This window comes from Rhinatrema bivittatum, chromosome 2, assembly GCF_901001135.1.
Source record: "Rhinatrema bivittatum chromosome 2, aRhiBiv1.1, whole genome shotgun sequence".
In the NCBI taxonomy this organism is placed as follows: Eukaryota; Metazoa; Chordata; class Amphibia; order Gymnophiona; family Rhinatrematidae; genus Rhinatrema; species Rhinatrema bivittatum.
In genome coordinates, this window is record NC_042616.1 from 309,759,552 (window position 1) to 309,776,736 (window position 17,185).

General features: G+C 41.8%; 1 protein-coding gene across 1 annotated transcript in view; it reads right to left on the reverse strand.

Moving 5' to 3' along the window:
* The window catches only part of LOC115084617 (SH3 and cysteine-rich domain-containing protein-like), a 432,464-nt gene that overhangs the window by 302,390 nt on the left and 112,889 nt on the right, over positions 1–17,185 (reverse strand). Inside the window, exon 2 of the mRNA XM_029589704.1 lies at positions 13,159–13,432. Within this exon, the coding sequence (XP_029445564.1) occupies positions 13,159–13,432 (274 nt within the window). The remainder of the gene's footprint in view (positions 1–13,158; positions 13,433–17,185) is intronic.

Genomic DNA, 17,185 nt, shown 5'->3' on the forward strand with positions numbered 1-17,185 from the left:
GAGATAATAACAAAATGTTAATGAGGCAATAAATCCAGAAGGAATCATAAATGAGCATAGAGAACTGGTATGAATGTAAGTATTTACCAGCTGTTGAATATAAGCCGTAAACATAGTGCATTTCTTTTGAAAGAAGCCTTTTTAGGTCTGAGTTTCAAGGCTTATGAATTTATTATTTGCATCTACCCAAAGAGTTAGTGATAAGCTGTCAATTTAAACACCAAGCTTAAACCTTTGTTATATATCTTACAACCAGAATATTTTGAACAATGGGATTGGTTAGTTACATCAGCTACCCTAATGTGCATTTTTTTCACAAAGTTAACTGCTCAAAATATTGCTAGTCACATCAATTTATTCATTTTAAACATTTATGAAAACAAAACTCCCTAAAACAAGTAAACATAACTTTGTAAGATGAGTGATCCATTCTGGATTGGGCATGTTCTAGCTCAGCTTTGCTTTATCCTTCAGCCTCCTCCAAACTAGGCATGTTCTATCAATATGTATCTTGAATTTATTTAATTTGTTTCATTCGCTGCCATAATTTGTTTTGCTCATTTCAAACAACTATGTATGTCATTTGTTCATTCATTTCTCATTAAAGTCAATGGGGGAAACCATGCATCCTATTCTGGTCTCCAAAACTGGGGGTTTTCTATTCTAGTTTAGTGAAACTTGCAGGCAGACATCAGCAGCAAAGCGATGAGCACTCCAATACACCAAGATTGTGTCAAAGTGTTACCAGGAGTGGCATGAATAGCCCAAGGCACCATGACAGGGCAAAGCAGTTCAAAAAAAGGCATCAACACCCCAAGACGCTGTGAGGAGAGCAAAGCAGTACCAAGAGTGGCAAGAACACCCCAAGGCTCTAAAAGAGAGGCAAAAGGCACTAACGACAGTGACAAAGATTCCAATACACCAAAGGAGAAGCAAAGCTTTATCTCTGTCTCTGCACACTTTACTTTTAGAACCACGCAGAGGAGCAAAGCACCTGTACACATGGAAACATGACTCCACTCCCTCAATGATTGAAGTGGTTTTTTTGGACTGGGGGGGGGGGGGGGGGACACGAACGTGGTTAGGGGTTATGGTTTTGGGAGGGATGAATTGATGGTGAGTTTTGTAGTTCTCCTACCCCATCCTTATTTCTATATGGAAGCTGCCAAGCTGCATATATCCACAAAAGGTTCAAACTTTTACACATCCTATCTGGTTTTGGATTATTGGTCTATTAAATGCGGTACAGGCTAAGACAACTTGTGGCCACAAAGATATAGCAGAGAAAGCTAGGCTGGGGGCCCCTCTGTTTCCTGTTATTACAGATTTAGGGTTTCCACCCACAGCATACCACTCCTACATCAGTAATGGCAAAATTAATATCTTGGAATGTGAATAGCCTAGGGACCCCTATAAAGCAAAAACAAATTTTAACTTATCTTATACACTTTCAAACAGATATAGCCTTTCTGCAAGAAACTCACCTTACCTCAATGGAAAGTGAGAAGCTGCAAAGAAAGTGGGTTGCTTCTTGCATATATTCAGCAGCCAGAGGTAAAAAAGCAGGAGTTAGGAATTATTAGGAAGGGAATGGTTAATAAAGCATAAAATGTCAAATGCTTCTATATCGCTCCATAGTGAGACCGCACCTTGAATTCTGTGTACAATTCTGGTCGCCGCATCTCAAAAAAGATATAGTTGTGATGGAGAAGGTACAGAGAAGGGCAACCAAAATGATAAAGGAGATGGAACGGTTCTTCTATGAGGAAAGGCTGAAGAGGTTAGGGCTGTTCAGCTTGGAGAAGAGACAGCTGAGGAGGGATATGATAGAGGTCTTTAAGATCATGAGAGGTCTTGAATGAGTAGTTGTGAATCAGTTATTTACACTTTCGAACAACAGAAGGACTAGGGGGCATTCCATGAAGTTAGCAAGTAGCACATTTAAGACTAATCAGAGAAAATTCTTTTTCATTCAACACACAATAAAGCTCTGGAATTTGTTGCCAGCGGATGTGGTTAGTGCGGTTAGTGTAGCTGGGTTCAAAAAAAGTTTGGATAAGTTCTTGGAGGAGAAGTCCATTAACTGCTATTAATCAAGTTTACTTAGCCACTGCTATTAATTGTATCAGTAGCATGGGATCTTAGTGTTTGGATAATTGCCAGGTTCTTTTGGCCTGGTTTGGCCTCTGTTGGAAACAGGATGCTGAGCTTGATGGACCCTTGGTCTGACCCAGCAAGGCAATTTCTTAAGTTCTTATGTTCTTAGTTGCCATTTTGGTTAACAAAACTACCAACTTACAGGTAGCTAAGAGTATCACAGATCCAGAAGGCCGGTTCATCATACTTATAGGAGAATGGAATGGCTCTTTAGTTACTATATGTAATGTCGATGCACCTAATGAATATTTGCATGCCTTATTTGTTAAATTATGCAACCTTATTCTAACCCACTTGCAAGATTCTCTCTTCCTAGAGGGAGATTTCAACTGTGTGCATGACCCTTCCATAGAGAAATGTCCCCCACTGTCATGCAATGGTGGCAGGAAAGAGAAAGGCATAGCATTTTTATGCCAACAGCTAAGACTTCTAGACATATGGAGATCCCTTCACCCAGAAGAGAAAGATTATATACATATATCTAGATCACATCTTTCTCTCTCCCACATTGATTATATTCTAATCTCCTGAGCTGCCTTTCCAGAAGTTATCAAGGCAAATATAGAATCACAGGCAATTTCGGCTCATATCACTACTAGACCTAGTACTGACATTGCTCGCAGAGATTCCCCACTTACCTGACAGACGATACTAAGTTCCAACAATACTTACAGGATAAGTGGAAGGAATTTATAATACATAACCAGCAGCATATCATCAAGCCTCAATTATTCTGGGAGGCAGGTAAAGCAGTATTACGCGGGGAGATAATTTCATATACTCAATTGCGCAATAAAATTTGCATAGGGATATTCTGCAATTGGAAACACAACTGAAACATGCTAAAAATGTGCTAGCACAGTTCCCTTCCGATACTCAAAGAACTGAATACTACAGTATCCTGAGTTGCCTTAACACTCAACTTATGAGCCCAACATGTACTATACAAAGGGGAGCAAAACTTTTTCAGATTTGGGAATAAAGTGGGTAAAACTGATGGCCAATCTAGTATGCTCAGCTAAGCAAAGCACATTGATCACATGAATGAAAAAACTTAGAGATTTGATTTCCAATACAAAAGACATTTGCGAGATCTTCCACATTTTTTATGAGATGCTGTATGCCGCAGATCCTGAGGAAGACAGAGACGCAGAGAACTGCCTCTTTCAAGACCTGACATTACCAACCCTCTCCTCCCAGCAATTGGATTTTTTAAATCGCCTAATACAAACCTTTGAAGTTCTACAGGCAATTAGCTCAGTACAATCAGACAAATCCTCTGACAGATTCTCCTATGATTTTTATAAAATTCTATGTACACAGATAGCTACGCCCCTGACTACCTTGATGGCCTAGCCCAGAAGAATTTCCCACAACTTTCAATCTAGCTCATATCACTGTACTACCAAAACCCGGTAAAGACCCACTTCTGCCTTCCTCATACCGACCCATATCTTTGCTAAATTGCGACTTAAATATTTTTGCTAAAATATTGGCGGAGAGGTTAAACATTCTGCTGCCCTCTTTGATCTCATACTACCAAGAAGGTTTCGTTAAAGGACGGAAGGTGAACTCTAACATTCTCAAACTACTAACAGCTTTGAAATTCTGCCAATCACAACACATCCCTGAGCTGTCAGATTTGATTCTGAGAATGTGCTTGACCAGGTATCATGGTCCTATCTATTTTCCATTCTCCACAGGTTTGAGTTCAGGGGTGACCTCATGTCATATGTCCTTCTTTGAGAACCCTATCTCACGCAAAGTGGCTAACAAATGCTTATCAGGAGATATTCACATTTGTAGAGGAGTACGACAAAGATGCTTACTGTCTCCCCTGTTATATATTCTTTCCCTAGATCCTCTTTTAAAGAAAATTGCTCTTTGTCTACACATAAAAGGTTTTGGGGGCCCCTCACAAACCTTTGAAGTAGCAGCATTTGCAGACAACATTCTGGTTTTCCTCCTTGATCCATATTCTCCCCTCCCTGCTGTACTACAATTACAGACCAAATTTGGTAAATTTGCTGGCCTAAAAATCAACCAGGACAAATCGAAAGCTATAGATGTTACTGGCAAACTCCAAGCTTCCTGGCCCTGTGCCTTCCCCTTGCATTGGAAAAAAGAAGAATTGAAATATGTAGGCATTAAAATTCCCAACAATATTGACAACCTCTACAAGGCAAACATACAGCCACTATTAACAAACACAGTCAGGACACTGAATAAATGGCAATCATTTCCCTTTTCTATGGTGGGAAGAATTCAAATTTTTAAAATGATACTTCTCTCCAAATGGTTCTATATTTTACAAATGACACCTCTTTGGATTGTTAAAAGGGACCATAAATTCCTACTCTAAGCTTTGCATTCTTTTATTTGGCGGAATAAAAGTGCCAGACTGCCAATGGAAATAATCACCAGACCTACAAGTGAAGGAGGTTTGGGTTGTCCCAATTTGGAAATTAACTACCTAGCATGTAGCTTAAGATATGTCAGGGAATGGCTCTTTTTGTTCTCTAATTTTACTCTGTACCAATGTCTATTAGAGTGGTACAGTGTACTCTCATTTAACCCCTTGTTACAGATGGATTTACATTTGGTTCCTTCCCACATTAGATCCCATGTATTGCTACATACATGCCATAGAGCTTGGCTGCAACTCTGTGCAATTCACAAACATCCTCATTACTGCTGCATGTCCCGTCCGTGGCAAGCCTGCATCTTGGCCCATTTACCCTCGATGCCCAGCTCCCGGTCCTGGTCCGTCCTCCCTCACGGCTGTGGGCAGCCGCCTATGCTCCTGAGCCTCCTCTGCTGTCCCTGGCTCCACCGCAGACCTCTCTGCCTCACGGCGGGTCTCCCCACGTGTGCCGTGGGGAGACACCGCCATCCAGTGCTCTGTCGCCCTCTAGGTGCGTGCGCATGCGCCTTGCCAGGTTTTAAAAGTGCCACGGCAGGAATCCAACCTGCGGCCCCGGATAATGATGCCGCCAGGCCCTACTATTTAAGGCAGGGCCCGCCACTAGTTCCCTGCCTTGGCAACAGGTCTCCACACTTGTTGTGTGCTCATTGCTTGTTCCTGTCTACGTTCCTGATCCTGACTCCATTCCTGGTTCCTGTTCCTGATCCGTACCTGGTCCCTTCCTTGCCTTGTTGGACTGACCTCTGGCTTTGACCCTCGCTATGTCTGGACCACGCTCAGGATTGACCTCTGGCTTTGACCCTAGCTATGTCTGGACCACGCTCAGTACTGACTTCAGGCTTTGACCCTTGCTACACTTTGACCATGCTTGGACTGACTTCTGGTTTTGACCCTTACTCGTTTGACCGCCCTTCCATGTCTGCTGCCTGCCCTGATGCCAGCCTGCTTTCTACTTAGTCTTTTGTTATCTCCCTGGACTTGGCCTTTCAGGCTCTGGCCTACTATTACTCAGACGCCACATGTCTTCGTCTCTGGTTCCTTTTGGCGCTCGGGTCTTTGGATCCCAGCCTCATCCGGACCTGCTTCGGCCTTCCTATTACCTCTGCTGACCCCTGGCTGACTACCACCTCATCTACTGGGAGTCGTCCAATGGAGGCCCGCCTAAGACCAGCCGGCCCCATCACTCAAGGGCTCAACCTGCAGGGAACGTGGGCTGGTATTGGCGAAGCTTCAGTCAGCCTCCGTCTCTTAGCCAGCTCTGCCTCCCGACGGTGGGGACTCGTAGGGCTTGCCCTGCAGGTAGTGTCAACCTCACTTCGGGCCAAGGGTCCACCTCTGGCACAACAATTACCTTACCTCCCTGATAACAATTGCTAATAATCCCTTATTCCCACCAGGACTACATAGAAACATAGAAATGACAGCAGAAGAAGACCAAATGGCCCATTCAGTCTGCCCAGCAAGCCATGCACTCTTTTTTTTTTTTCTTATACTTGTTACGCTTGGCTTTTAGTACCCCTTAGTTCCATTTCCCCTCCACCCCACCACCAATGTAGAAAGCAGTGCCGGAACCGCATCCAAGTGAATATCTAGCTTAATTAGGGGTAGTAACTGCAGCAATAAGCAGGCTACACCCATGCCTCTGTCCATTCAGACCACGCAACTCAGACCTTGTTGGCCGTTGTCCACATACAAATCCCCCCCTCCACACTCCCCCTGTCACTGAAGCAGAGAGCTATGCGTTGAAAGTGAAGCACCAGACCCTCTCCCCTGCCTTCGAAGCAGAGAGCCACGCTGGATATGCACTGAAAGTAAAGTAAAGTATCGGCTTATTTGGTTTTGGGGAAGTAACCGCCGAAAACCAAATAAGCCGATACTTTACTTTCAGTGCATATCCAGCGTGGCCCTCTGCTTCGACGGCAGGGGAGAGGGTCTGGTACTTCACTTTCAACGCATAGCTCTCTGCTTCAGTGACATGACATTTCTTAAATGACAACAGCAGGGACTCTCTTACATCTATGAACTATATGAACCGACCTCCGAACGATTACTTGATTTCCCGGCATTAAGGCAGCATTTTCAACTATGTCAGATGGACTACTTTGCCTTTCTGCAAGTCTGCCACTTCTTAAATAGTAAAATGTCCTGTTTTTCCAGAGTCTATTCCCATTAAATAATTGAGAGAAACAGTGCAATTAAAGAAAATACAACAACCTAACATTACCTTTTTCTACAAAACATTGATAGTAACTAGAACACCCCAATACCTAGAGAGTCTACATGCCACATGGAAAGAGTGGCCTTATTTTGCAGTACCACTTGATGAGTTCAAAAATATTTTTACTACCATATCGACCATATCTGATAATGTGCTTCTAAGAGAATCTTATTATAAATTACTATGGCAAATTTACATTACCCCATCCAAAGCCTTCAGATTCAAGATAGGTACCTCAAAATTATGTCCCAAATGCCGTAACCAGGAAGGTACATTTTACCACTGTTTCTTGGGAATGTCCTCTCGTTCTAACATTTTGGGAGAAAGTTAACACTATATCAACGCAACTAGTACACATTACACTTCCATTGGACCCCAACTTGTGTTTTTTTTTGGCTCAGAGACTTCCTCATATTTGAATTTAGACACTACAACTCAGCTCTTCTCCAATGGGCAAGTGTTATCGGCTGCAAAATCATATTATCTAACTGGCTAGATACCCAAGAACCCAGTTATGAACATTGGTTTAAGAAAATGATCCACTTATGCTTCATGATATAACCCGAAATATATCGACAAAGAGATTTGCCACAACTTTAAGTATCTGTTCCACTTTTCTGGCATACTTGTCACCTATGTTGGAGAGGGAATTGACATCTCAATAATGATAATCCATTCTATAATAGGTATCATGAACTGCTACTTACTCAATTTGCGATAATCTGGTAAAGGCCTATGTTTTCATACTGCATTTTTTTGTTTATATATTTATATATTTGTCCATATACTTATTTATCTGCTTATACATTTATTTGCTTATTTATTTCTGTACTTATTTATTTGCTTTATATATTTAGTTACTTTTTTTATTTACCCCATTATATTATGATGGTACAATACCATAACAGTGAGATATCATGTAGGTATCATATCTGTATCACACACGGGCCGATACAGTAAAAATCGCACGAGAGTGGGTGAGCACCTGCTCTCCCGGCGCACGCACAGGCCACTCTCCTGAGCACGCGATTCAGTAAATTAATTTGTTTAAATTATGGCCCATGGTAAAAAGAGGTGCTAGGGCACTAGCGCGTAGCGCCTCTTTTTGGACAGGAGCGGCGGCTGTCAGCGAGTTTGACAGCCAACGGTCAAATTTTACCGGTGTCCGGTTTCCGAAGCCGTGGCTGTCAGCGGGTTTGAGAACAGACGCCGTCAAAATTGAGCATCCGGTTTTCAACTTAATATCGTCATGATATTAAGTCGGAGGGTGCACAGAAAAGCAGTTTTTACTACTTTTCTGTGCACTTCCCCGGCGCCGGCAGAAATTAACGCCTACCTTTGGATAGGCGCTAATTTCTTAAAGTAAAATGTGCAGCCTGGCTGCACATTTTACTTACTGTATCACACGGGAATGATTAATAGGGCCATCAACATGTATTTTCATGTTGCGGGCGCTATTAGTCTCGGGGGGGGGGGGGGGGGGGGGGTTGGACACGCGTCGAAAACTCGCGTCCAAATGTGGATTAACAGTGCGCTCCACTGTACTGTATCGGCCTGACAGTGTTCCCATATAAGCTCACATATGTGTTCACGTTTCTTTTAATCATGGTTGGAGTAGGGGGAAATGGGGGGAAAGTGTGAGGGTGAGGGATAATTACTGTAAGAAGTTCTGTGTTATTGCCTAGATGTTGCCATGCTTTTCAAGAAAAATTTAATACATATATGTTAAAAAAAACAACAAAAAACCTAGCAAAGAAATTAAAGCATCATGAGAAAACTATCAATGGTTTCAGACCCTTTTTAAAGATTGCTATCAGATAAGTATTTATTTATCTGCTTGTTTGTTTGAAAATGTTTATATTCTACTTATATCGTACTGTAACTATTCAGTTTATTGCTTTATAGCTTTGTTATTTTATATCTTGTTTCAACTTTTTATCTTAAGAATTGATACTTTGCATTCTGCTTATGTTTTTCAGCATGGAATGAAACCCACTTGAAGACTATCATCTCATTTATTCTCTTCTTTAATTTTATTTTTTTTCTTGTGTTATACCAGTCTTTTTGTGTACAAACTCAGGTCTTTATATGTCCATGTATGTGTATAAACGTATCTGTTCTTCTTTCTCTTGTACTCTCTCTCTCTCTCTGTTGCTGGAGCTCCAGTTGTCTTCTTCTTGTACTCTTCTTTACCTGCTAACCTATTCTTTAAAAACTAAATAAGACAAACAAAACCCCTTTTACCGCTCCACGTCCTTCCGCATACTATATCAGTAGAGTTCCCTAGGGTGTTTGTGTTCAATGTCTTATTGTTACTGGAAGAATTCTAACTATAGAAATTAAAGAATAATGAATTAGCCCTATTTCTTATTTGAGAAAGCAGAGTTTATTTTTCTTTCACTCAGTCTCTCTCAACTGTGTTCAACAATGATGATGATTTCTATTTACTTCAGTAATGAACTGTATCCATTGATCCCTAGTTACAGCAATTTGAGACGAAATATAATTTTACTCTTTTCTCTCTCTTTCTCTATAAGTACTCTCTCACCATAGGGCGGATCTTAAAAGACTTATGCACATGAAACCCGGGGGTTTGCGAGCGTGGCCGGCCTTACGCATACTGGGCCAATTTTCAAAGGGCCCGGCCACGTATGTAAACCCCCAGGATGCATGTAAGTCCCAGGGTTAGTGAAAAAGGAAGTCCAGGGGGCAGGGTGGGGCAGTCTGGGGGTGGGGAGGGGCTGGAGGCGCCTGGCACAGCATCCATTTACCACTGCGCAGGGGGATCGCGTGCTGGCAGGGTGCCGGCGCGCGCACCTTGCTCCTGCTCAGAAGTAAATCAAGCTACGGAGGACGTGGTCAAGGCAACTAACATAGTGGGGTTCAAAAGAGGATTGGACAAGTTCCTGACGGAAAAATCCATAGCCAGTTATCAGAAGTGAAAAAGCTGGTCCTTATCCCTGGGAGTGAAATATACGAAATAGATCCACTATTGGGGGTCTGAAGGGTACTTGCGACCCAGACTGGCCACTGTTAGAAACAGGATGCTGGGCTCGAAGGACCTTGGTCTGACCCAAAATGGCACTTCTTGTGTTCTTATGTAGCTTAATCCTTCTCCAAACTAAAGGACAGCTGTAGATCTGAAATGATTGGACCTTTCTTATCTCATAAATTCCAAAGATTATGTGCTCATCTGGATCTAAAATGAATATTTGATACCAAAGGAAAAAAAGATGACTATGAAGCAGCATGTTTGAGACTTTAAAAGTTTTAGGAACAAATGATAAAGACCATGCTCTTGCTCCAGTACTGTGCTGCCTTCATGATGAACATCATATGAGCTGATGACCTCTTATCCTGCCTACAGACAAAGAAACTGCTCTTATTCTTTCATGACTGAGCTCCAGAGACATAAGAACATAAGAAATTGTCATGCTGGGTCAGACCAAGGATCCATCAAGCCCAGCATCGTGTTTCCAACACCTACCTCTTCAGCCTTTCCGCATAGGGGAGCTGTTCCATCCCCTTTATCATTTTGATTGCCCTTCTCTGTACCTTCCCCATCGCAGCTATATGTTTTTTGAGATGCGGCGACCAGAATTGTACACAATATTCAAGGTGTAGAGAGAAAGACAAAGACTTGGACTTCTCAGCATTCAGAAAAATACTTTCAATTTCCTTTTTGTATTTCTAAGATTGGTTTTAATTAATATGTTGGATTAGTTAATATGCAAAATGAAATTTATTTGTAAACTGTTGCGATGGTATATAACTTAGCAACGGTATAGAAAAGTTCTTAAATAAATAAATAAATATACAAGGTGCTGGGGAATGTAATGTAATCATGCCTTTTATATTCTATTTTGCAGTATTGTTAAATGTATATTTTTCTGGAACCTGAGCTATAAGCAGCCTCAGAGAAATGCTTCTGTACCATTTAAAACCAGTGTAGTTGTGCTGTTTCTTCACTAATGGATAAAGAATGGATAAAGAATGGATAAAGCTCAAAAGCTAGTCACAGATATATTAAGTTATCCAATAGAAAAGTATCACTTGTAGCTTGGTGACAGCTCCGTAATTCTACATTTCAAGAAACTGCAATTAATTACTTTTAACTGATAAACTTAAATAAATTTGCTATTTTCATGCAAACATAAAAATCAATGGCTCCTTAGAAAATCTCTCATAATAATTCTGAGCTAAAAGTTCAGAAATTTGTAGTAATTCTTTCAGTACTGCATGTTGTACTGAAGGAGTCCTAGACTAGGAAAGGCAATGCATGCTGTGTGTAATAATTAGACAAACTTGTCAACTGCCATGAATAAATTCACAAAAGTGAAGCAAAGAAAAAGGTTTTATGGTTATAAATCTCTGTGATCTGATTTTTTTTTTTATCGGATCACAGAGATTTTTGGCAACATTCTAAACTTAATTCCCAAGTGAACCTAATAAAGGCAATGATGTGAAAGGATGAACAATTTCTGGCCACAGAAAAACTTCAAATCAACTTGCAATTAATTAATAAACAAAAAGTTGTTCCCAACATATTTCCTATTTAAAAATTTCTCTCTATTTTTCTCTCCTCTTAACTTCCCCCATAATATCTGAAGATGAAAGGGCAGATAGGGGCAGATTTTCAAACGGTTACACGCGTAAATCTAGGAGTATTTACGCGCGTAGGGGGGTTACACCCGCCTGGCCTATTTTCAAAAGGCCTGGCGCCGTGCGTAAAGGCCCGGGACGCATGCAAGTCCCATGGCTTGAAAAGATGGGCGGTCCGGGGAAGGGGCGGAGGTGTGGTGTGGTGGTCCGGGGGCAGGGCGGTCTGGGGCGGGGCAGGGGCATGGCCAGAGGCCTCTGCAAGGCTGCTGGGCCGGCGCGTGCAAGTTATGCCTACCTCTGGCAGGCGTAACTTGTCAGATAAAGGTTCGGGGAGGGGAAGGTGGGGGGAAGTAAAGTTCCCTCAGAGGCCGCTCCGATTTCAAAGTGGCCTCAGAGGGAATGGGGAAAGCCAGCTGGTCTCCCCAAGGGCTCGGCCTGCGCAAGGTGCACTAGTGTGCACCCCCTTGCGCGCGCCGACCCCAGATTTTATAACATGCGCGCATAAGAAGTGCATACGAAGTGCAGAGATCTGAGAGGGTCAATTGTAATTATAAGTGAAAAATAACTGAAATCATAATACAAAAGTGGAATTCAGGCTAAATTATACTGATGGTGAAAAACCTTCAGCAAAATATAAACAACACATCTTACTTGCTAGCTTGTTTAAAGTAATCTGGTAAGGTTAAGGTAAGCTGGATAAATTTACCCCACTGAATAATCAAGATAATATCCAGATGACCTCATAGTTTCACAGTTATGATGTTCAACATGAACAGTTGTAGTATTACCTCTTACCTTGTAAATACATTCACTGCTAAATAACTTTACACTTCTTTGAATAAATACAGTATATGTCCCATTAAGACCATTCTGGTACTTCTGGCCTTGTGCCTATCTTCTTTAAAATGTTCATTTTTGGAAAAAGCAGGTCCAAAATATATTTTCTCCAGGGCCCTTCTCATCCTGTGACTGATACTGTTCCCAGATCTTATTACCTAAATATCTGCAACAATGCTGCATCAGTGACAGAAGTAAAGTGAATTTAAAGAGGCCAGCCGCATTTGAAAAGCAGACAGCCTCCGCAATAGACAGATAAACTGGCAAAACTCGAGCAAGCACACTTTGCATCATATTTCAGACACATTGCAAAACTCTATGCCTTGAAACTATATGTATGTGAAAACAACCCTCTAGTGGGAGAACTTTATTTGTTAAAATAACCTATTGAGATCAAAAGTAGCAACCACCCTCATTGCTAATCTCTGTTTCCCTTTCTCTCCTGGCCCGCTGGCACACAGGAACAGGGAGAGATAGTAGCATGATGCCCTCCAAAGTATGGATCTCAAGGCAAGCATCCTCATTTCTCCACCCGCGCCCCCCCCCCCCCCCCTCACCTCAGGGTAGCCCTGACCTCACGACTGTGAAGATTTTAAATATTGTATTCTATTTAGACATTTTATATACCGTTGTTCCATGTATAGATCACAAAGGTTTACAAAGTGACATTCATCGCTATTACTCAAACAAAAATGATTGGTTACAAAGGTGGTATTCATAGACAGGCAATAATATTTATCAAGTGAAATATCCATTTGGCAAAGTTTACAGTGACATGTTAAGAGTGTATCATGACTATATAAACGCAAGCAGCCTGGCTATCTACATTTCCTTCCTGTGTTTGATTCCAATAACTTCTTTACGGTAGAGATTTTTGAAATGTTAGTTGGTTAATGAAAGGAAATCACCACTATCTTACCAACTATCATGTGGTTGCAGATGTCACAGAACATGGGCTTTTTGAAGATGTGTTCCTGGAAGACGTGAGTCTTGGTATCAGGTTGCGGCTGGACTTTGGTTGGGGTGGAACTCTGACTCTCTGAGCTCGGGAGCGGGCCAGTGCTGGTGCTCACCTCGGGCAGCAAATCGACCTGCAGCTTCACATCGCTGTTAGTCCTTTGGAAGAAGTTGTCTACGCTTTTGCTCCGCATGCCTTTGGTCTTGAATGAAAGGGATCTCTTTAGTTTCTGCAGCTGTAGGATAAGGGATAGGGCAAAATGGTTATTTCTGGTCATTGGTAAGAACTGAAATTATGTCTTTTGCTTTGTTATTTTGATGTACAGTTTAATAAATTGCACATTTTCTCTAAAAGTAACCACTACAAATGAATAGAATTGCAAAGGCAATCTTTCAGCATTGTTTAAATGCATAGCACTTGTTTAAACAATGCTGAAAGAATTATTATTATTTTTTTTAATCTGGGAGTTTCCTCCCATTCCCCTGGGCCTCCAGCTCAATCAGAACCAAAGCTGGGATCCTAGTGCCCCAGGAACCTTCATTTGCAACCACCTAGGGATTTTTTCCCCCCATTTTACATCCCAATACCACACCTCATCTGGTCATTGCAGTGTTGGTTCTGGGCTGGGGACCATGCTGCAGGAATCCTTCAGGAACTCTGTAGTCATGTGCCCTAAATCTAGCCACTAGGTGTCACCCTTTAGACAATGACCCCGACTCCCTCCCTCCAGGGGCTGAGAATGTTGCCTCCATAGCATCACCAGTCCTAGTCAAAGACCCAACTTGGGTTATCGAACCAGGGGCCTTCCACATGGCAGCACTGCCCCCAAGCTGGCCTAATAATTTCAAGAAATCACCAGGGTGCAAGGAGACTTTTTAAAAGCTCTACCATACCAAAGTATTTGACATAATCAAAGATGCCAGGAAAAAAAATACACAGCAAGTATGAATACCTTTAATTTTTGCTTCTACTATTGTGAATGGATATACATTTCATATAGCTAAATTATACAACTATATAATGTATTTAATATTTATGAACTGCTTTACAGATTTCAATAAATAACCCAAAGTGATGTACAAAGCTAACACACAAAAATACAATACATAAAACAACAATACGATAAAATCAAAACAATACAATAAAATCAAAACAAATGACCCAGCAAATTCTAAAAACTTATAGACAAAAAGTCTACTACTTTCTCCAACACTGTAGAGACTGTTAAACTCTCCTGTATTTCTGTTCCCCAGAAGCTATCAACCTAAGGGGAGGATTTTAAATGCCCTGCGCGCGTAAATCCGGCCGGATTTACGCGCACAGGGCCCTCGCGTGCCGGCGTGCCTATTTTGCATAGGCCGCCGGTGTGCGCAGAGCCCTGGGATGCGCGTAAGTCCCGGGGCTTTGTAAAAGGGGTGAGTCGGGGCATGCCCGGAGTGATGCGGCGTTTTGGGGCGTGTCGCGTGTGACGCGGCGTTTCGGGGACGGCGACGCGGGCGTGGTTTCAGCCTGGGGGTGTTCCAGGGGTGTGGCCGCGGCCTCCGAACCAGCCCCCGGGACTGGAACATGGAGCGGGGCTGCCGGCCAGCGTGTGCAAAGTTACGCCTGCTGAAAGCAGGCGTAACTTTGTCGACAAAGGTGTGTGTGTGGGGGGGGGGGGGGGGTTAGGTAGGGGAAGGGAAGGGAAGGTGCTGGGGGGTGGAAGGAAAGTTCCCTTCGAGGCCGCTCTGATTTTGGAGTGGCCTCGGAGGGAACGGAGGCAGACTGCGCGGCTCGGCGCATGCAGGCTGCCGATTTTGGGCAGCCTTGTGCGCGCCGACCCCGGATTTTATAAGATACGTGCGGCTACGTGCATATCTTATAAAATCCAGCGTACTTTTGTTCGCGCCTGGTGCGCAAACAAAAGTACGCGATCGCGCAAATTCTTAAAATCCAAGTATTCAGCTTCCTCTGAAATTTTAGCAGTAAAATGTAATTTCCAATAAAGGAATATTGATAGAAATATTGCAGAAAATATGGCCTTTTGATTTCAAAAATCAAACTGTTAGAAAGTTCATCATTCATAAGAACATAAGAAATGCCATGCTGGGTCAGCACAAGGTCCATCAAGCCCAGCACCTTGTCTCTGACAGTGGCCAGTCCAGGTCATAAGTACCCAGCAGATTCTAAAAAGTAGATTTAATTTCTATTACTCACTCCCAGAGAAACCAATGGCTTTCCCAAGTCTACCTGGTTAATGATATTGTGGACTTTTCCTCCAGGAATTTGTCCAAATCGTTTTTAAGCCTTGCTATGTTAATCACTTTCACCATCTCCTCAGGTAACTGATTTCACAGCTTGATTGTGTGTTAGGTGAAAAAGTACTTTCTACACTTTGTTTTAAATCTGCTGCTTGTTAGTTTCATGGAGTGCCCCTTTGTTTTAGTATTATTTGAAATGATAAATAACCGTCCTTTATTTACTGGTTCTATCCCACTCGATTTTATAAACCTCTATCATGTCCCCTCTCAGCTGTCTCTTTTCCAAGCTGAAGAGCCCTAACCTAAGAGCATAAGAATATAAGAAGTTGCCATACAGGGTCAGACCAAAGGTCCATCAAGCCCAGCATCCTGTCTCTAACAGTGGCCAATCCCTAAAAGTAGATTTACTTATAAAATTTGTAACCTGTTGATCTGCAAATATCAGTGGGGAAAAATATTATATACATAATTATAATATAAAACCAAAAACCAAAATATACAGTACAAATTCCCTTGAAAATAAAAAAAAAAAGTGCACAAAATAATGTTAAGCTATCACCAATCCAATCCTACCCTCATGTCATAACACAACAGCAGTCAACCTCAGAAAAGCATCATTCCTCTGTTAAGTCCCCAGTGCATTATAAATTAGCAAAGGCCTTCGTGTGGAGATAGGATTTTAGTTGCTGCCTAAAACTGAGAAGTTTGATGCTGCTCACTCCCTATGGCAAGTGGTGGGTCTCCCTGAGTAACCTGGTTAATAACTATTTATGGAGTTTTTTTCATGAATTTATCCAACCCTTTTATAAATCCAGTTTTGCTAGTTACCTTGACCACATTCTCCAGCAATGAATTCCATAGCTTGATTTTGCATCCTTTCATCATGGGAAAGCTGTTCCATTTTCTTTATCATTTTTGTTACCCTCCTCTGCATCCGTTCAAGTCCTGATATGACTTTACATAAGAACAAAAGAATTGCCATAATGGGTCAGACCAAGGGTCCATCAAGCCCAGTGTCCTGTCTCCAACAGAGGCCATTCCAAGTCACAAGCACCTGGCAAGTACCTAAACATTAAACATTTGAGATGGGGCAACCAGAACTGTACACAATACTCAAGATGTGGTTGCACCATGGATCAATACAGAAGTATCAGGATATTTTCCTTTTTATTCTTCATTTCTTTTCAGATCATTCCTAACACTCTATTTGTTTTTATTTTTTTGACTGCCACCACACACTGAGCTAAGGATTTCAATTCATGGTCCACAAGGGCTCCAAGGTCCTTTTCCTATGTGGTAACTCCCAATACAGAACCCAGCACTACGTACCTGTAGTTGGGAATATTTTTCCCTATGTGCATTGCTTTGCACTGTTCAACATTAAATTTGATCTTCCATTCTAATGCCCAGTCTCCTAATCTCACAAGGTCCTTCTGCAGTTCTTCACAATCCACTGCTGTTTTAACAACTTTGAATAGTTTTTTTTTATTGTCTGCACATTTGATCACCTCACTCATCATTCTCTTTTATAAATAATTTAAACAAGTCCTAAAGAATATTGAGAGCAGAAGAAGATTTTTCTGTTGGCTGAAGAGAATCAGTGAACATTGCTTGCTGGATAATTTGGGGTCTTAAAAGTTTGGGGGAGAGGTGAAATTGTCGGGTGAATTAAGCTTTAGCATGTGTGTTGCTTTGATTAAAAAAAAAAAGAAAAAAAAAAAGGTAGGCAATTTCTTTTAGTGTCTTTC